The sequence below is a fragment of the Nicotiana tomentosiformis genome, chromosome 12 (genome assembly GCF_000390325.3).
Source record: "Nicotiana tomentosiformis chromosome 12, ASM39032v3, whole genome shotgun sequence".
In the NCBI taxonomy this organism is placed as follows: Eukaryota; Viridiplantae; Streptophyta; class Magnoliopsida; order Solanales; family Solanaceae; genus Nicotiana; species Nicotiana tomentosiformis.
In genome coordinates this window covers 100,038,157-100,059,490 of record NC_090823.1, presented here as the reverse complement: position 1 = coordinate 100,059,490, position 21,334 = coordinate 100,038,157, and the positions used below count along the sequence as shown (strand labels likewise).

Here is a 21,334-nt window from a genome sequence, read left to right as displayed (position 1 = left end):
TCGAAACTCAATTCAGAGCTCATTTGCTCAATGTGATACAAATATTTCTCGTTAAACAATTAACTCATGTTTCGCGCTAAAAACCCATTCGCGACTTGATGAAATTAGACCAAACTTTCCAGATCACTCCTATAATTCATTATCAAAATCCATGAAGTCTCAAAATCGAATTTCGATTTCTAGAACTAAAAATGGACTTTTGGATCATTACATGCTTATACTGAAAACATCAAACTCTTCCAAAACTCTTCCCCGATAGCCTGTAGTATATCAACCATAACTTCTTGTACTCAATCCAACTTCCAAATGGTTTAAATTTCTGCAAACTATATACAAAGGGATACAACCTTTATATTTCATTCATCGCCCAACTCTTTATAGATTGCGAGATATAAGCTCCCAAAGTCAGCCTTGTGCAGCAGAAATTTCTGCCGATGCACACTGTTGTAGCCAAAATCTGCACTACCAGATTCAGTCAATCGATCATAATCTTTTGTACAAATGTCCGAATGATAATTGATTTATCATTGTGGAAACTATAATCAAAGTGCTATGACTTTCATGTTTTGATAATTTCCAGATTCCTTATAGATTTCAAGATATAAGCTTCCAAAGTCAGCTCTGCGCATCAGAAATTTCGCACATTGCTTTAAAAAAACCAACAGTTAAAAATGATCTGAAACCACTCCGAAACTCACTCGAGGCCCTCGGGACCTCAACCCAATACACAAACAAGTCCTAAAATATCATACAAACTTAGTTGAACCTCAAATCACATAAAACAACGCTAAAATCACGAATCATACCCCAATTCAAGCTTAAGAAACTTAAGAATTTCCAACTTCCATTCGATAACCAAACCTATCAAATCAATTCCGATTGACCTAAAATTTTGCGCACAAGTCATTAATGACATAACAGATCTATGAAAATTTTTAGAACTGGATTCCGACTCAGATACAAAAAGTCAACTCCCCGGTCAAACTTCCAAAAAATTTAACTTTCGCCATTTCAAGCAAAATTTTACTACGAACTTCTAAAAAAAATTTCGGACACTCTCCTAAGTCCAAAATCACCATACGGAGCTATTGAAATTATCAAAACTCCATTTCAGGGTCGTTTACACATAATTCATCATCCGATCAATTATTTCAACTTAAGCTTCCAAAACAAGAATTGTTCTTTCAATTAAATCTTGAATCATCCGAAAACCAAACTTGACCACCCTCTCAAGTCATAATACACATTTCAAAGCTGCTCGAGACTTTAAGACACCGAACGGAACGTAAATTTTAAAATGACAAGTCGGATCATTATAGTCTACAAGCAGAAATAGAGATAGTTTTTACATAAACATTTCCTCCCTTGTCCACCAGCATCCTGGAGAAGATAAAAGACATATTTTATTGGAAGCAGTAAGGGTCTCTACATGCTTTGCTAATAGATGAGCTACTTCATTGCTTTGTCTGAAGTTATGCTGGATCACCACCATGCCCATTCCAGATATTAACAACCTGCATGATATTATGATTTAATTTTGTCTGAAGAAAGGAATTTGAACACAATAAAAAGGGAACATGAATAAAAGAATTCATCTCTATCTACAATAAAAAAAAATGATATATTACTAAATATCAATCCTAATCAAGAAATAACACCTTCAATATATTCAAGAAATTATATTAATTGGTATATCGACATTAATAGAACTATTAGGGGTCATTTGTTGAGAACATAGTTTTCCTAGGATTATAATATCACATCTAATATAGGATAGATAATACTAAGATTTTGATATAAATTTTACACCGACATTAGCTAATATCCATAAGTAAACATTGGATAAATTATTTACCCGTAAAACGGTATAGTTAAATTTATAGCGTGGTTTATAGACAAGCGAATCGATTTGATTCCAAAATAATAAATAAATTAAAAAAAATATAAGACTTAGCGTTGAATTCAAGATAAAATAGAAGACAACTTGGTTCCGGGAGCAAGGCTTCCGAAGACAGGAACACGAATATTGCTAAACGGAAAATAAAGTATTATTTATCTTGAAATAATGTGTAGCATAAGATTGTCAGAATTTTCATTTCTTACAATGGTTGTTGAAGTCACTATTTATAGCTAAACCTAGGGAACACGGTCCTAGGATCAAGCCCTTCTTAAATGACAACTATGGAGGCAATTGATGAATATGTAATAGCAAGTAATGAATGTCAAAATTCTCTGTAACAGGCGTGTATTCAATAATGAGGAATATTCTTCACAGAATATCATATGGTGGCAAATATTCATTTGCGCTCGATAATAACGTTCCCTCCGGGGTCTACCTGATGCCAACCGAAGTTGTTGTCCTCTGACTTAGTTTTTACTTGCTTCAACTTCCGCCTGTCCCTGGCTGCAGGTGTCACTCTATCATTCGAGTATTAAATGTGAACCGATTTTACCCTATATAGATAGTCCCCTTGTTTTCTGGTGACATAGCTTTGTCTCACCAGGAAGTTGATGGATTCCTTTCTTAGCAGGAAATTCTCTCGACCCTTCTGAAAAGTTTCTGAACACGGGTTACTCCACGATTTAGCAATATTTTTGCCAGTCTCGAGGTCATCATGGCCACGATTTTAGCCGCCTATTCCTTTACTTATACACATTATTCTTCTTCTTTTACACTTAACAGTTCTACAAACTCTCTCAACTTCTTTGCATTCAACTCTTTGCTGCTTTCATCTTTTTTCACAGAACGCTTACCACCTTTTGCTGATCATGGCTTCCTTTAATAACTCTTCCAAGAACTCCGGTCTTCTCTTTGGTGGGGGCCCAGGGGAGAGTAAAGACAAAGAAATCGATGTTGATGCTGACCTCCTTACGGTGAGCACTATCATTCCCAAATATCTCAAGCCAAGGACTTTGAAGAAAAATTTCCTTCTTCAAGCTCTCTCGCACTTGGGTTGTTAGCATATACCCTTCTTTTATCCATCCTTCCAGCATTCCTGCTGTGAAAGAGGACTGTGATTGCCAGGATCTGAACATCATTCCTCCCGAGCTGGGGGAGCGAGTAACCTTCACTAAGAAGGGCTTCATATATATATTTATACGTACCCATTCACTTTGGGTGCATTTTCTTTTGGGGGGGGGGGATTAGAATATGTGATTTTGGATCTATGTCAATGAAACCAAGTTTGTTTGGCATATGTGGGCCTTTCGGTATGGCGAACGGTGGCCTGTCTGCGGTGGCTGTGCCAGGAAACGCAGGAGGAATTCACCTTGGCTCGTATGATGAATCTCTACTCCCCCAAGATTTTCCATGGGGGAGTAATAAATTTGAGCAAACTTGGCCACCATGCTTTGCTCACCAGCATGGATGACGACAACGACCGTGAATGGATGGAGCGGTTTGTCGTTGTTGCCACCAAGGATATCATCCCGACCGCAACTCCATCTTTTCCTAAGTCTTGGACTCGTACACGTAAGTTCAAAGTCTATCTTTTTTCTGAAAAAAAGTTGTTTCATGTCGTTGCCAACCCTTCTCTTTTCATTATTTCATCTTTTGGTGGACGCCTCTAAGGGTTGAAGGCTTAGACTGGTGGGTTCAGAAGATTCTAGACATCACCATGCCTAAGACCCGCCGGTGAAAAGAGTTGGCACTCAAATACGGCTGGAGATCCAAAAATCATGGTAAGTTGACTCATAAACCGATTTTTCCCTCATCTCATCTTTGTGCATAAGAAAACAAGCTAACCTCACTTTTTGTTAGATTCAGGTCTCCCACATGGCTCTGTTACCATCCTTGAAGAAGATGTTTTAGTTGATCATGTGATGGCTATGAGGTTGCTGAAGGAGGCTCTCACCAGAATAGGCGCCAACAGATCTGCTTCCGGTACAAGCACTTCCTCTCGGATTCCCCGGCCAGAGAACAAACAACCACAAAAGCAGCATTCTTCCTCCGCTAAGGGCAAGAATAAAAATGTGAATAAAGTAGCGCTAGAGCCAGCCACAGTCACTGTGGTGATTGATGATGATGGGGAAGCTAGTGTTGAAGGGGCTTCCCTACAAAGGAGACAATGACCTTCTTCAGCTCAACATAATGCTCAATTTGAAAATCTTATAACCCCAATCGGGGACGATTCCCAAGTGCTCTGAGAGAGTTTGACTTGGTGGAGAATGCTAATTCTCCCTTTCCGGTCCCAGTTGCTGCTCCCAGTACTATGAGGCTGAGTACCGGGCCTCATCCATCTTCGGTTGGTGAGCAACCAATAACCAGCACTACCTTCCCCGCAACTACAACTCATCCCACGACACTATCGGCTTCATCTCCTTCCACGCCGACCGTACCTTCATCACCGACAGTTGCTATATCCCCCCACCAGCCGGAGATGCCTTAGAGGAGGATGTTCCTCCTCCCCAATCCCTAGACTACGAGAATTTGGGGCACAACTACTCGCCCCCTTCTGCAGATCCTCGGGGGAGGAGGAGTGTCTCCCCCTCAGTGTTTTTTGAGTACCATATGATGTCTCGGCCGGTGGAACTCGCCAATTATCTGAAGCTGCTAGTTTTAGAAAAGGATAAGAAGAAGATACACTCTCTCTCGGGATAGTGGTTGTTAAACAATGCCATACACAACGTAGCAATAACAACATACTTATTCTCTTTACTGCTTGTTTATTCTTGATTTGCTATGACATAGCTTCTAATTTGGGTTTTTCCTTCACATGCCAAATTCCTTTCTTCTGAGAGACTTCAAAAGTTGATCATTGATAAAGAAAAGCTTAAGTCCGAGCGGGATCAACTGTTGACCGAGAGGGACCAAATTGTTACTCGCCTCCCGATGCTGGAAGCAAAAGCTTCTGAAGATGGTAAGTTAGAGGCTTGACTGCAACAGAGTGAACAAGAAGTGATGGCCCTCAGCCAAAAAGCCTTTTAGCTAAATGTACAGTTTCAAGAAGCCAATCCTAAATGGTCTGAGGTCCAGAATGTTATGCTTGCTGCTACTAAGAGCGAATCTGCCTCCACTGAGAGATTGAATAAATTGGAAGCAACCTTGAACTCCAAAGCTGAAGAGGCTGATGCTGCCTAGGAGAAGCGTTCCCATATGTAGGATGGGTATAAGAGGATCATAGAACATAATAAGGTTCACATAACCACTATCCGTGATCTTGATCTTAGCCTTAATGCTGCGAGTGTCGAGAGGGATGACATTTTGATCAAGGCCGAGCGTCTTAAATCAGAACTCTTGCGCCGAGCAAATTCCATCATTATTGAAAAAACATATTCTATGTGTAACATGAGGAGAAAAACCTTGGAAGAGGCCAAAATGAGCATCATTGATATTAATGACGAAATCTTCAAGGCCCGAGAGCCGGAGTCAACTACTCGAGATTGCCTCCCAGCTCAGCCTACATCTACTGGCTCTTCTGGTTCCAGTTCCAAATTATTAGTAACTGAGGAGGAACTTGAAGAGAATAATGATGAAGGCCAAGATCCCGAACCGACGGCAGATCCATCAACTTCTCCTGGGGGCGCTTATGCTTGTCTTCCCCGAGTTTTGCGGGCAATGTAGTTTAGTTTTTTTATTCTTTCTTTTCCTTTATTTTATTCTTTTTGTATTTTTGTACTTGTGCTGCTTGGCATGTTTGATATATAAAAGTACTTTTTGTTTAAGCATTGTGCAAAGTTTACTCTTTTGTGTCGAATTATGCAAGGCTTCGTGTACATTTTCCCCCGATAGCATTTGGGTTCCAGGCATAAACTCTTCTAGAACCAACCCTTTACTACAAGTGCTTCATAAGATAGGGCCCTCTTATGTTTACGGTGCTTTAGAAGAGGACGTCTCATATTTATTCCGGCACTAACATTTGAAGTACTTGATTAACTTTCAAATGATAAAATCAATTCATCGTTTGAACAATAAACAAGATAACAATAAAAGGACTTTATTTTATTCCTTCTATCTTCAAAAGTACATAAGTATTCGCTTTGTTGAAGAAAATAAATGGCCATTACTTGTGGCTAATTTGTACAACTTGTTTCTACGGGGCTGGTTGTGCAGTCCCCGGTCTCGATGAGACATTTTTGTTTCCGAATTTCGTGGTCCCGATTTCTGTGGCGATCAAGCTGCCGTATTCTCATATCATTCCCCCTACCACATGTTCGAATGCGAGAAATGTGAATTGGAACACTGGAAGTCTTGTTCCTTTGAGGATTCCACTAGTGAATGGTTGGATAATCTTTGGTCCGATATAAGCTTCGTTTCCCGTTAGGAACTTTGCTACCGAGACAAAGATTATCTAACCACCCCAGTGGCTTGTAGGGAAAACACTTGTAAATGGTTAAATGGACTTTGGTCCGGTGGCAAGTTTTGTTTCCCATTAGATATTTGCCACTGAGCCAAAAACTATTTAACCATCTCACAGTGGTTTGTCATTTGGATGCTTTGTCGTTTAAAGGACTTATTTTCGCTGATGGTGTTTCCTTCATAGTATGCTTTCTGTTGCTGCCTCGCCTCGTTAAAAACCTTGCTAGAAAAACCCAATTGGGACAAAAACTGGACGAAGGAAAAAAGAGTGCAACACATACTTTCAGTATAAGCGGTGATCATAAGCAATAATACCTTTTGAGGTGAGTCACGTACCAGTTGCTCGGAAATTTGACTCCATCTTGGTTTTCAAGTTCGTATGGTCCTTTCCCGGTGACAGGTGAAACCCGGTAGAGGCCTTTCCATATCAGACCCAGCTTTCCTGCGTTGAGATCCCGGGTGTTTTGAGTCACCTTTCTTAAAACCTAGTCTCCCACTTTGAAATAGCGGAGATTGGCCCTTTGATTATAGTATCTTTCCATTCTTTGTTTTTGAGCCACCATCCTTATGTGCGCTAAGTCTCTGCATTTATCAAGCAGCTCCAGTTTGACTAGTAATGCTTCGTTGTTTGTTTCTTTGTCTGCCCGGAAGTACCTCAAGGTGGGCTCTCCTACTTCCACAAGGACCAGAGCTTCTACTCTATATACGAGAGAGAAAGGTGTCTCTCCCGTGCTTGATTTGGCCGTCATCTGTTATGCCCATAACACTCTCGGTAATTCTTTGGGCCACTTCTCTTTGGCTGCTTCCAATCTTTATTTGAAGTTCTAAATAATCACCTTATTTGTTAACTCTGTTTGCCCATTTGCACTCTGATGGTATGGCGAAGATGTGATCCTTTTAATTTTCAAGTCTTCAAGGAATTTTGTGCCCTTTGCGCCTATGAACTATGGCCCGTTGTTGAAGTAAATATCCTTCGGTATTCCAAACCAACAAATTATGTTCTCCCATAGAAAATCGACCACTTCGCGTTCTCCAATTTTCTGGTAAGGACATGATTCAACCCATTTCATGAAATAATTAGTTAAAAATAAAAGCAATCTTACCTTTCCGAGAGCCGATGGCAGCAATCCAACTATATCCATTCCTCATTTCATTAATGGCCATAGGGATAATACCGAATGTAGCAAATATGCTAGTTGGTGCATTAACGGTGCATGGCATTGGCACTTGTTGCATTTCTGAATAAATGCTTTAACGTCTTGTTCCATCCGAGGTCAGTAGTATCATGTCCTAACTAATTTTAACACCAACGAATCTGTACCTGAATGATTTCCACAAATTCCTTCATGAACCTCTCTCATGACGTAATTAGCCTCGGATTCTTCGAAGCATCAGGCCAATGGGCCTTGGAACGACCTTCTATATAACTGTCCTCCCTAGAAGCTGTAACGAGCTGCTTTGGCGCGGAGTGACCGGGATGCCTTTGAGTCTTCGTGCAGCTTGCCATACTCAAGGTAGTCGATGATTTCATTTCTCCAGTCCCAAACCAAGTTGGTTGTATTTACTTCAAAATAACTGTCAACATTTAGTATCGAGTGTATAAGCTGTACAATTATACTAGAATCTGATCCCTTCATTTTTGTGGACGAGCCCACATTGGCCAATGCATCTGCCTCTGCATTTGCTTCTCTTGGGATGTGAGTAATTGACCATTCCCTGAATCGTGCGAGTAGAGATTGAACTTTTACCACATATTATTGCATGCGTTCCTCCTTGGTGTCAAAGATTCCATATACTTGATTTACCACCAGTTGGGAATCACATTTGATTTCAATGACCTCGGAGTCTAGTCCCCGAGCGAGTTCAAGTCCTGTAATCAAAGCCTCAAACTCGACTTCATTGTTAGTCAAGGGAACAACTTTTATGGCATGCCTCAGGACTTCTCACGAGGGCGTGATTAAGACTACCCGAGCCTGGACCCTTTCACGTTGGAAGATCCGTCCATGAACAAGGTCCAAACTCCTGATGTCATTTCTGACACCATCACCGCTTCTTTTGTAGCCAAAGGCAGCATCCCGAGACTAAAATCTGACACAAAGTCGGCCAAAACTTGTGATTTCATCGCGATCCTAGGTTTATATTTGATGTCAAATTCACTCATTTTTACTGCCTATTTGTCCAGTCGACCTGACAATTCAGGTTTGTGAAGGACAATCCGCAGGGGAAAGGTTGTCACCATGACTATTGGGTGGCATTGAAAGTAAGGCCTAAGATTTCAAGCGGCAACTACGAGAGTTAAGGCCAATTTTTTAAGGTACGTATAACGAGTTTTTGCTCAGATTAAAATTTTGCTAACATAATAGATAGGAGATTCGTACCTTCATTTTTCCGGAATAGAATGATACTTACTGCTACCTACTAGATTGCTAAGTATATTAGAAACTGTTCACCTTTTTCTGGCTTTGCTAGTGATGGAGGGATTGATAAATACCGTTTCAGGTCTTTTAGAGCCTGTTGGCATTCTGGAGTCCATTCGAAGTTCTTCTTCTTCTTCTTCTTCTTCAGAAGTGAGAGGAAGTGATGGCATTCTTCTGAAGACCGAGAAATGAACCTTCTTAGAGCGGCCAATCTTCCGGTTAGTCTTTGGACTTCTTCCACATTTGTCAGCTGGTCTAAAATGTCCTTGATAACTTTAATCTTGTCGGGATTGACTTCAATCCCCCTTTGTGACACAAGGAAACCCAAAAACACTACCGTAGCTGACTCCGAACGCACACTCTTCGGGGTTAAGCTTTATGTTATACTTCCTTAGGATATCAATGATTTCTTGGAGGTGTCTCAGATGGTCACCTGCGTTCAAAGAGTTAACCAGCATATCATCTATGTAAACTTCTATAGTTTTCCCTATTTGACTTTCGAATATTTTATTCACGAGCCTCTGATACCTGTCTCCGGCACTCTTAAGCCCAAAGAGCATCACATTGTAGCAATATATGCCAAAGTTTGTTATGAACGAAATTTTTTCTTGATCTTCTGGGTTCATCTTGATTTAGTTGTACCATGTTTGGAAATGTGAATGAGTCATTTGGGCACGCCTTATTCAGATCCTTATAATCTACGCACATGCAAAATTATTATTCTTTTTTGGAACTACTACTAAGTTATCTAGTCAGTCGGGATATTTTACCTCCCAAATTGAACCGATATCGAGCAATCGAGTTACCTCTTCTTTGACAACCTTGTTTCTGAACTCGGTGATCGGGCACTTCTTTTGCCTTATCGGAGGGATGTTAGGGTCTAGGCTTAACTTGTGTACGACCACCTCTAGCGGGATACCTGTCATATCCGCGTGCGACCATGCAAAATAATCCACATTAGTTATAAGAAATTCAATAAATCCTGACCTTAGCTTGGAGTCTAATCCTGTCCCAAAGTGGAACTTGCTCTCTAGAACTTTTCGAACATTCCACTTGATCGAGTTCTTCCGTCGTGGATTTGGCTGCGTCCGTTACTTCCAATACCTGGAATTACCTTGGTACCCGATAGGATTCCTACGGCTCCTCCCCTTTGTCGTCTTTATTTGGTTTGAGAGCGGGTGTTGGTTCCTATAATTGCTATGCTGCGTGTTCCTTCCCTTTACTTCTGAAAATCGAGACCGCGTTCATCTCCCTTGTCGCCAGTTGGTCTCCTCTTATATGCTTGACACCCTCTGGAGTTGGGAATTTTAGAAGTTGGTGATATGTTGATGGCATGACCTTCATCTCGTGTAGCCGTGGTCTGCCAAGAATTATGTTGTAACCCATGTCGCCATCAACTACTTCAAACAAGTTAGTCTTCATGACCCCTTCGGCGTACGTGGGCAACAGGATCCCACATTGGCCAATGCATCTGCCTCTGCATTTGCTTCTATTGGGATGTGAGTAATTGACCATTCCCTGAATCGTGCGAGTAGAGATTGAACTTTCACCACATATTATTGCATGCGTTCCTCCTTGGTGTCAAAGATTCCATATACTTGATTTACCACCAGTTGGGAATCACATTTGATTTCAATGACCTCGGAGTCTAGTCCCCGAGCGAGTTCAAGTCCTGTAATCAAAGCCTCAAACTCGACTCCATTGTTAGTCAAGGGAACAACTTTTATGGCATGCCTCAGGACTTCTCACGAGGGTGTGATTAAGACTACCCGAGCTTGGACCCTTTCACGTTGGAAGATCCGTCCATGAACAAGGTCCAAACTCCTGATGTCATTTCTGACACCATCACCGCTTCTTTTGTAGCCAAAGGTAGCATCCCGAGACTGAAATCGGACACGAAGTCGGCCTAAACTTGTGATTTCATCGCGATCCTAGGTTTATATTTGATGTCAAATTCTCTCATTTTTACTGCCTATTTATCCAGTCGACCTGACAATTCAGGTTTGTGAAGGACAATCCGCAAGGGAAAGGTTGTCACCATGACTATCGGGTGGCATTGAAAGTAAGGCCTAAGATTTCAAGCGGCAACTACGAGAGCTAAGGCCAATTTTTTAAGGTACGGATAACGAGTTTTCGCTCAGATTAAAATTTTGCTAACATAATAGATAGAAGATTCATACCTTCATTTTTCCGGAATAGAATGATACTTACTGCTACCTACTAGATTGCTAAGTATATTAGAAACTGTTCACCTTTTTCCGGCTTTGCTAGTGATGGAGGGATTGATAAATACCGTTTCAGGTCTTTTAGAGCCTGTTGGCATTCTGGAGTCCATTCGAAGTTCTTCTTCTTTTTCTTCTTCTTCAGAAGTGAGAAGAAGTGATGGCATTCTTCTGAAGACCGAGAAATGAACCTTCTTAGAGCGGCCAATCTTCCGGTTAGTCTTTGGACTTTTTTCACATTTGTCAGCTGGTCTGAAATGTCCTTGATAACTTTAATATTGTCGGGATTGACTTCAATCCCCCTTTGTGACACAAGGAAACCCAAAAACACTACCGTAGCTAACTCCGAACGTACACTCTTCGGGGTTAAGCTTCATGTTATACTTCCTTAGGATATCAATGATTTCTTGGAGGTGTCTCAGATGGTCACCTGCGTTGAAAGAGTTAACCAGCATATCATCTATGTAAACTTCTATTGTTTTTCCTATTTGACTTTCGAATATTTTATTCACGAGCCTCTGATACCTGTCTCCGGCACTCTTAATCCCGAAGAGCATCACATTGTAGCAATATATGCCAAAGTTTGTTATGAACGAAATTTTTTCTTGATCTTCTGAGTTCATCTTGATTTGGTTGTACCATGTTTGGAAATGTGAATGAGTCATTTAGGCACGCCTTATTCAGATCCTTATAATCTACGCACATGCAAAATTATTATTCTTTTTTGGAACAACTACTACGTTATCTAGTCAGTCGGGATATTTTACCTCCTAAATTGAACCGATATCGAGCAATCGAGTTACCTCTTCTTTGACAACCTTGTTTCTGAACTCGGTGATCGGGCGCTTCTTTTGCCTTATCGGAGGGATGCTAGGGTCTAGGCTTAACTTGTGTACGACCACCTCTAGCGGGATACCTGTCATATCCGCGTGCGACCATGCAAAATAATTCACATTAGTTTTAAGAAATTCAATAAATCCTGACCTTAGCTTGGAGTCTAATCCTATCCCAAAGTGGACCTTGCTCTCTAGAACTTTTCGAACATTCCACTTGTTCGAGTTCTTCCGTCGTGGATTTGGCTGCGTCCGTTACTTCCAATACCTGGAATTACCTTGGTACCCGATAGGATTCCTACGGCTCCTCCCCTTTGTCGTCTTTATTTGGTTTGAGAGCGGGTGTTGGTTCCTATAATTGCTATGCCGCGTGTTCCTTCCCTTTACTTCTGGAAATCGAGACCGCGTTCATCTCCCTTGTCGCCAGTTGATATCCTCTTATTTGCTTGACTCCCTCTGGAGTTGGGAATTTCAGAAGTTGGTGATATGTTGATGGCATGACCTTCATCTCGTGTAGCCGTGGTCTGCCAAGAATTATGTTGTAACCCATGTCGCCATCAACTACTTGAAACAAGGTAGTCTTTATGACCCCTTCGTTGTACGTGGGCAACAGGATCTCCCCTCGGGTTGTCACACTTGCTAAGTTGAACCCGGCAAAGAGCTTTGTGGATGAAAGGATGCTTTCGGTTAGCTTGGCTTGCTCCAGCACTCTCCATTGAATGATATTGGCTAAACTCCCTGGGTCCAACAAAACACGTTTAATTTTAAAATCTAAAACATTAAGAGATATTACCAGGGCATCGTTTTGCGGTAGTAGAAATCCATCGACATCCTATTCTATGAATGTGATGTCGACCTCTATGACTTCCCGGAGTCTCTTGATGTGAGTTACCGACACCTGTCTTTTTCGATACTGAGAAAGTCACACCATTTATATCGTTTCCCCTGAAAATCATGTTGATGGTTTGTCGGGGAGGGTCTTCACCTATCTTTGAGGGCTATGCATTATCTTGGTTGCGGCCGTAATTATTTTTTGCTTGGTTACTTAGGAACTCTCTGAGATGTCCATTTTTTAACAATGTCACTACCTCCTCGCGCAAATGTCGGTAGTCCCCAATCTGGTGTCTATTAGTCCTATGATACTCGCACTATATTTTAGGATCCCTTTGGTTGGCATCAGATCTCATCAGCCTCGGAAATCATGCTTCCTTGATGTTCCTCATTGCCTACACCAACTCTATTACGCTGACGTTGAAATTATTCTTGGATAGTCTAGGATATGTGGAATCCCGGGAACCCGATACCTCTTTATCTTATAATGAATTGCTATTCTGGCCACGCTCAATTGTTCAATAGAACGCGAACCTATCCATCGATCGAAACCCTTTGTCATGTCATTCGGCCCTTTTATAGGGCAAACATTGTCCCTTAGAAGATCGCCGATATGCGTCAAAATCATCCTTCAACTTATCCTTGTTCTTTTATCGATCCTGTCCCTTAATTGATACCGGGAACTCAAGTTGATCATCTTCTATACTTATCTCCAATTCATAACGGTTATGGACATCTGCCCATATATTTGCCTGGAACTCGAGCATGCTTTCTTTTAGTTTTCTAGAGGCACCAGAGCTCCTCAGATTCAACCCTTTAGTAAATGCCTTAGACTCCCATTGGTCTGGCATGGTTGGTAGCAACATCCTTTCTTTCTAAAACCTGGTCACACGCATAGCAACTCGAATTCTCCTTGCAAAATTCTGAATATGTCCGTTTTCTGGGCCTGGACCTTTCTGGCCCCGAGCATTTCAAAGGAATCTATTGAGTGCTCGGGTAAAAGTGAGTACCATGTCAGGTTTCCCTTAGTGAGGGTTTCTCCGAACTTCTTCAGCAGGACCGATTCAATCTCGTGTGGAGCTAAGTCGCTTCCTTTCACCGTCATTGTATAGGTGGTGATGTGTTCCTGAGGATCCAAAGTCCCATCATATTTTGGTACATCTGGCATTTTGAACCGCTTTAGAATCAACTCTGGTGCTGTGCTCGGTTTGAATGGAAACTGGGTGTATTTCTTTGACTCTGGGCCCTTCAATACTTGTGGTACGCCCGAAATTTGGTCCATTCGAGCGTTTATTTCCCTCATAAACCCCATGAACTCGGTTTGAAATGATCATTATCGTTATTGTTACCAGATCCGCTGTCGGTCCCCCCGGCTTTGTCGAAGTCGACCTCATCCCTTGGGGGTGTTGTTATAAACCCTTTGCGCTGTTTGATACATAGGAGCACCGACAAACAGTGCTTGCTTTAATTTTGTCATAGTCTGGTCTTGCCGTGAGAGATGTCCCATAGTGAAATTTTGTTGTTCTTTCAAAATCCTCACAGTATTCGGAACGTGCTCGTCTTCGTCATCATCAGGAGTTGCCTCACTTACGTGTTGTGGATATCGCCTGCTATGAACCGGCGTGGCTACGTCCTCCTCGTTGCGGGTGTCGCTGATTGAATCCTCATGTTGAGGCAGATTTTCTTGTGCCTTAAAGTTGTGCGCGATGTTGCCATCATTAACTACCATCTTTTACGATTTTTGCTAAGAAATAAAGAATCAAACAGATTAGTAATAGATGCAAGGATCAACTCAATTACGCAACTGTCTAAGCCCTACGGTGGGCACCAAATTATTTACCCGTAAAATGGTACAGTTGAGTTTATAGCGTGGTTTATAGATAAGCCAATCGATTTGATTCTAAAATAATAAATAAATTAAATAAAAATGTAAGACTTAGCGTTGAATTCGAGATAAAGAGCAGACAGTTTGGTTCCCGGAGCAAGGCTTCTAAAGACAGCAACAAGAATACTGTTAGACAAAAAATAAAGTATTATTTAGCTTGAAATAATGTATAGTATAAGTTTGTCAGATTTTTTGCGTTTTACAATGGCTGTTGAAGTCACTATTTATAGCTAAACCTAGGGAATAAGATCCTAGGATCAAGCCCTTCTTAAATGATAATAATGGGGGCCATTGATAAATATGTAACGCCAAGTAATGAATGCCAAAATTCTCTGTAACGATTGTGTATTCAATAATGAGTAACATTCTTCACAGAATGTCATTCGGTGGCAAATATTCATTTGCCCTCGTTAATAATATTCCATTCGGGGTCTACCCGATGCCAAGCGAAGTTGTTGTCCTCGGTCTTGATTTTTACTCGCTTTTACTTTCCGTCTGTCCCTGATTACACGTACGTATTACTCTATCATTCGAATATTTATTGTGAACCAATTTTACCCTATACATAAATATAACCCAAATTTTATATTGGAACAATATTCTATTTCCGATAACTAAACGACCCATTAAAATTTTATTAAGTGAACCTAAAACAGAAATAGAAAATCATGAACCTAGAACTCAAAAAGAGAATAGGTCATATTGATTTATAAAATTCTACATACACCACTAGGTGTAGCAACTTTCAAAAACATAACTCTTCGTCTATGTATCAGACGTCCATATATCTATTTAAGTGGTGTGAACCTTAATATCTTGATGATATGATCATTGGAAATTACGTGGATGAAGATGAAAGGAACTTCTTAACATCCTTAATTTTTAAGCATTTAAGTTATATATACTATTAGTTTATTCTTTCATATATTCTCAGGACAATCAAAAAATATCTATAGTGAATCTTCTCAAAATAAGGGATTTGCAATATTGAAAATAAGATATGTCACTTACTGCAATAGGTAAGTACCGTAATCGGATGGTGCAAAAATTACGTACAAGTTACAATGACAAAACTTGAACTCATAATTTTATGCTATGATTGAGTTATGTGTGACTTAAATCTTGTTTCAAGTGAACCGCGTCTCTCCTTCTGACCGAATGAATGACAAGTACTCCGAAGTACCAACATTAAAATATTAACCCCTCGTAACATAGCTTTCAAAAGCCACTTTATGTAGCAATATTGGTAGACGCCTAGACGGTAACCGCTTAAGAGGTTCCCATATGAGCATATGCTAGGTTCAGATTTAAAATTTGTGATTTCTAAAATTGCGATTTTAATTATTGGGTTGTAATAACATTATATATTTTTAATGAATTTTCTACTAAAAATATTGCTACTCAATTCTTGTGGACCCGTACCTAATATTGTAGTTATGTCACTGTATGTGGTCCTAGCTCTTTCTCGTGAATAATGGATATGTACTGTTCATTTACACGGTTCTTGTTTCATGTATCTGCTTCGGGACCCTCTACAGCTCTTCAGTGGTGAACATACGCCCTTATGGTCGATCCCATCTTTCCGTTTTTGGTTGACTTGAATATTTAACAACTAAAGAAAGACTACAGCGTAATGTCACAGCTTTATATAAGGAATGCCCGTGAAAGTTTAATAATCAATTATCAGTTGGAGAACTACTATAATATAGCAGGAATACCACTAACCAAAGCAGAATGCAGCCACAAAAGGAGCAAATGGAGATAAATGAGGACATTGTCATAGTAGGTGCTGGAATTGCTGGACTTGCCACTTCTTTGGCACTTCACAGGTATAGAAAGAGTACCAAAGTTAATGCATTTTAATTTACTTTTCTTTTGTTTCTTTCGATCTATACATAATTCAAACTGATGAAAGTAATGGATTCAGTTTTTTTATACAACCTCATTACTTTAAGTAATGATTTAATAGATTCAGTTGAACACATGAATTCGATACCAAATAAATTCGCCTATATATTTTGATGCATGGTCTTTACGTGTTTTTAATAGAACTACTGATGGTTATTTTGTTATTTAGGCTGGGGTTGCGGAGCTTAGTGTTGGAATCATCAGACTCTTTACGAACAACAGGATTTGCCCTTGCTTTATGGACCAACGCCTGGAGGGCACTAGATGCTCTTGGCGTTGGAGACACCCTTAGACAACATTCTCTCCAGTTTAGTCGGTACGTAAGGCCACCATAAGCTGAATTTGGTTATTATTATATATTAACTTAGATTTTTAGAAGAAACCATAAATGTCAAATTTTTAATCCACCTCTATTTATATAACCTTTTTGAATAGTCTATAGCGCTTGTCTCAATTTAGCAACTAATAACAGTGGATCGTATGCAGTTTATAACAACGAATTGTTTGGTTGTTTCTTCTTTAGTGTAACCTGCCAACAAAACATTTTAATTTGTCTCTATCTCCTTCCTAGCTATAAAGAATTCTTTTAGTTGACTGCGTCACGTATTTGCTCAATACTTTTTTTTTAGTGTGGAAACTTTGGAAGGAAGGTATCAGCAGTAAGGACGCTACTGCATGTCCCTTACATTCAATTTGGAACTTGCATTTTCAATTATCCCCACTATTTACAGAACATGTAAAAAGTAATTGCTAAAGATGGATATATTTTCCGTTTATATTGCAACTCCAATATTTACGTTTCATTGCTTCTCTGTTTCCTCCAGACGAAGATCGAGTCGTTTAAGAAAAGAGTTGTTAATGTCTTCGAGAACTGATATCTCAGCTTGAATTTAATGAGCTTTAATTTCTGTAGGTTCGAGGCATTTTCAGCAGTTTCAGGCAAGCCTACTGCACAGATTTCCCTAGATGCAAATAAGAAACCGTAAGCTACACTCTAAATTTGATATTTTGAGCATTGATCATTCCATATATAACTTGTACGTTCAATCTAGTTTCTTTTTCTCCAGCTGTATGTTTCTTTTTTTCTTTTCTTTTTTGGTTGAGCCAAATTAAATGATTTCGTTACATAACCATACTTGTCAAATCTCACAACACAACTCTTCGTGTTATACAGTAGAGATTACGACAGCCGTTGTATGAAAAGACAGGAGATAGTGGAGACTTTAGAGAAACAACTTCCTCCCGGAACTATAAAGTATTCTTCCCCCGTTGTTTCCATCCAAGACTTTGGACTATTCAAGTTGCTACATTTGGCTGACAAAACTGTTCTTCGAACCAAGGTGAATATATATTCTTGTTTTTATGTTTCTGGGGTTAAATTCTCATATAGAATCCCATACCTGAAACCTTGATTACTGACTACCTCCGTGTTCCAGTTACGTGAACCTATTTCTTTTTTGGTCCGTTCAAAATAGAATGACCTCTTTCTAAATTTGAAAATAATTTTGCTTAAACTTACAATTTTACCCTTAATGAGAAGTTTCTATAACCACACAAATATACTCTGGCCCCTTTTTGAATTGTTTTGGACCACAAATTTTAAAAGTCTTCATTTTTTCTTAAACTCCGTGTCCAGTCAAACAGGTTCACATAAATTGGAACGAATGGAGTATTAACTATCCCTATATTTCACATAAAATAAAAAATCACCAAAAATTACGACTAAGCTACCTCATAAGATATTATTGTCAACTAAGCGCTATCATATCAAAATTTTCTTTTTCGACTTAAAACTTAGTTAGACGACAATATGTGAAGTTATGGACTTTTGATTTTAAAAAATTAAAATAAAAAACCCTCAATTAAACCTATAACTTCAGAAAATCAAGCAACAAATTAGTTGTAGAAAATAGGGCAGCCTCATTGTTTGAGTGTAGCTGAATAATCACCACCAAAGATAGGGATGATGAATAGAATACCTCCGCCCAGGTCTTGGGTTCGAGCACTTTCCTTTTAATTGGTCTTAGGCAGAGACAGACCCAAGATTTAAAACGGATTCAGGACTCTAGCGGTTTTAAGTTATTGAGTTCTAAATTAATAATTTGTATATGTCAAATAAATTTGTTAAGATAAATATGAAGAGTTTCAACTGAACCTATACGTTGGTCTATTGCTTTACCCCTAATTTTAGGCCGTACAAATCCGAATTAACTGGGCCCGAAGAAAAAACTGAACAATACTGCTTTGCATGAAGGTGTTAATTGGATGTGATGGTGTGAACTCAGTGGTGGCCAAGTGGATGGGCCTCCAGAAACTAGTTGATGCAAATCGTTCAGCGATTCGGGGATATGTTGAGTATTCAGAATATCACGGGTTCGAGCCAAAGTTCTCCTCTTATTTTGGAGGAGGAGTTCGCATTGGTTTCCTTCCTTGTGATGACAAGAGCTTGTACTGGTTTTGCACTTTTACTCCGTCTGCCGTCAACTGTAAGCCTGCTACCTCCCTTAGCTTCTGTACTGCATCAAAGGTCGATAATGAGATGTATATCTTTTCCACAGAAGATAAATGAGACAATATTTTATTACTCTACTTTTTCCACGGAAGATAATGCTTTGCCACGGAATATTCTATGAGTAAGTTATTTCCTGATATTTAGTTACTAAAACTGTTTTTCGAAGAAAATATTATCATAATGGGGAAAATGACTTCCTTTTTTATGGATGGAAAGTTTTCTTACAATCATCTTAACTTTATTCTTTCATCTCAATTTATGTAATTTTGTTTGACTAGACACCAATTCAAGAAAGAAAAACTCTTAAAACTTGTGTTTAAAGTAAATTATAAATATTTATGTTACTATATATCATGTCATTAAGATCACCAAGGATAAAATAAAAATTTTAAATTTAATTATTTTAAATATAGACGGGTGACATTCTTTTTTACCAAATCAAAAAACAAAGTATGCCACATAAATTGGGACAAAAATGTAAGTAGCTCGAAGACACTTAAAATATTATTAATTTTGAGGACTCAATTTCATAAAAACACAGTCCATATTTTTAATATTATAATAAATTGCTTAAGAATTTCAAAAAAAAGATATATATGTTATTTGTAAAATAATTTCATAAAAAATGACTTCTTTCGTGGGAAAGCTTTTACGTATCTAAGACGATGTTTGGTCATGACATTGTTTTCACTTTTTTTCGAAAAAAAGTTACTTTTTTTTAATCATTGTTTGGCCATAAAATTTTCAATTTTCACTTGAAAATAAATTTTTGAATTTTTCAAAAATTTGAAAAATTCCAAAAAATTATTTTTCAAAATTTTCACTCAGATCACTCACAAAAATTCAAAAACAATCAAAAACTATATTTATGTCCAAACACAAACTCTAATTTTCAAATACCATTTCACTAAAAAAAAAAAAAAAAAAAACATTTCACTTTTTTCCTAAACTTAGAATTCTTGTGTCCAAACGCCCACTAAAATTTCCACCGAAGAAAGTACGACTGGTTTATTTATGCACTCTTTTCACAGGAGATAATCAGACCTTTCCGTTTGATCTTTTGTCGTTTGATGTCTGCTTTTCTTTTTCTTTTCCTTTTATTTATGTGTTGTACCAATAATCTCTGAGTTTTTTGTCTGTCTATCATGTAACGCTTTAGAATTGCATGCATCTCAGATGATGAATCGATAGAAGGAAGTCCAGTCAAAATGAAGCAATTTGTGCTAAGTATGGCCAGCAACGTGTCAAAAGAAGCATACAATATCCTACAGAGAACCTCCCTAGATAGCCTATATTGTGCCAAACTAAAATTAAGATCGCCATTGAATATTTTAATGAGAGACAATATTGTCAAAAGAAACACTTGTCTAGTTGGTGATGCACTTCACCCAATGACACCTGATATTGGTCAAGGTGGATGTTCAGCATTAGAAGATGGTGTGGTTCTTGCTAGGTGCATTGCTGAAACTTTTTCAAGAAAATTACCAACAGGAATGGAGAAATTAGAAGATGATGAATTTTACAATAGAATTAAAGTTGGTTTGGAGAAGTATGCAAAAGAGAGAAGATGGAGGATTTTTAACCTTATTAGCACTTCATATTTGGTTGGTTTGGCACAAGAAAGTAATGGGAAGGTGATTAGCTACTTGAGAGAGAAATTCTTGGCTCAATTTACCATTGAGACTATGCTGAGAATGGGTGATTTTGATTGTGGGAAACTATTGACCTACTCTGGTTGAAGTGAAGATGTAAACTTTTAGTTTGTTGCTATTATGATCAATGAGTAAGAGCACCTAAAAAAGAACAGTTAGAAAAAGTTGTTGTAAGAACTAGCTTGTATGGAAGCTAATGTTGCAAATGTTGTCACTCTATCATATGTAAGGAGTTTATTTTTCAACTGTGCTATTAACGAGTACTCCCCTCCTCCCAATTTATGTGGTTCCAGTAAGTCAAACAAGTTTTTATTTTATTATAATTATTCATAAGTCTTTCAAATACTTCAAATTATTAAGTATTGTGATTTTTAGTATTTTTATGTAGTTTTCAAATATGTAAATATTATTTTAAAAAATTTAAAAATTTCGTGTCTAAATTAACAATCAAAATTATAGACTGGCTCTCGAAAACCTACATTTGGACAGAGGAATTACATAACTCATAGAACAACTAACCTACAGGGGATACAACATTCTCCTTTGATGAAATTTAATTTTTTTCCCACTTGATGTTCGATTAGTTTGGATTCCTGTTGTGTGAGTCCATTCATTGGAGAAGCGCGTCCTGTTAGAATATGTTTCATTCTCAAGACTCGAATCCAACTCTTATTGTTAAGGGTAAAGGGATTCTATCCCTTCCACCGCAACTTTGGCACCTAAGAATTTAACTAACGAAGCTAGATATACTGACTGAGATGAGGATCTAAGAGACT

General features: G+C 38.8%; 1 protein-coding gene across 2 annotated transcripts; it reads left to right on the top strand.

Moving 5' to 3' along the window:
• The first annotated feature begins 15,999 nt into the window (after positions 1 to 15,999).
• LOC104118942 (monooxygenase 2-like) lies at positions 16,000 to 20,803 on the top strand. 2 transcript variants are annotated; one of them, XM_070192004.1, is made up of 6 exons: positions 16,000 to 16,315; positions 16,564 to 16,710; positions 17,308 to 17,376; positions 17,569 to 17,734; positions 18,649 to 18,880; positions 20,083 to 20,803. In XM_070192004.1, exons 1-6 carry the CDS (start codon positions 16,221 to 16,223, stop codon positions 20,643 to 20,645), a joined length of 1,272 nt encoding a protein of 423 aa, XP_070048105.1. In that variant the 5' UTR covers positions 16,000 to 16,220; the 3' UTR covers positions 20,646 to 20,803. The 2 variants fall into 2 exon arrangements, with proteins under 2 accessions (XP_070048105.1, XP_070048106.1); XM_070192005.1 differs by lacking the exon at positions 16,564 to 16,710 and having other exon boundaries at positions 16,133 to 16,315.
• Positions 20,804 to 21,334: the final 531 nt, after the last annotated feature.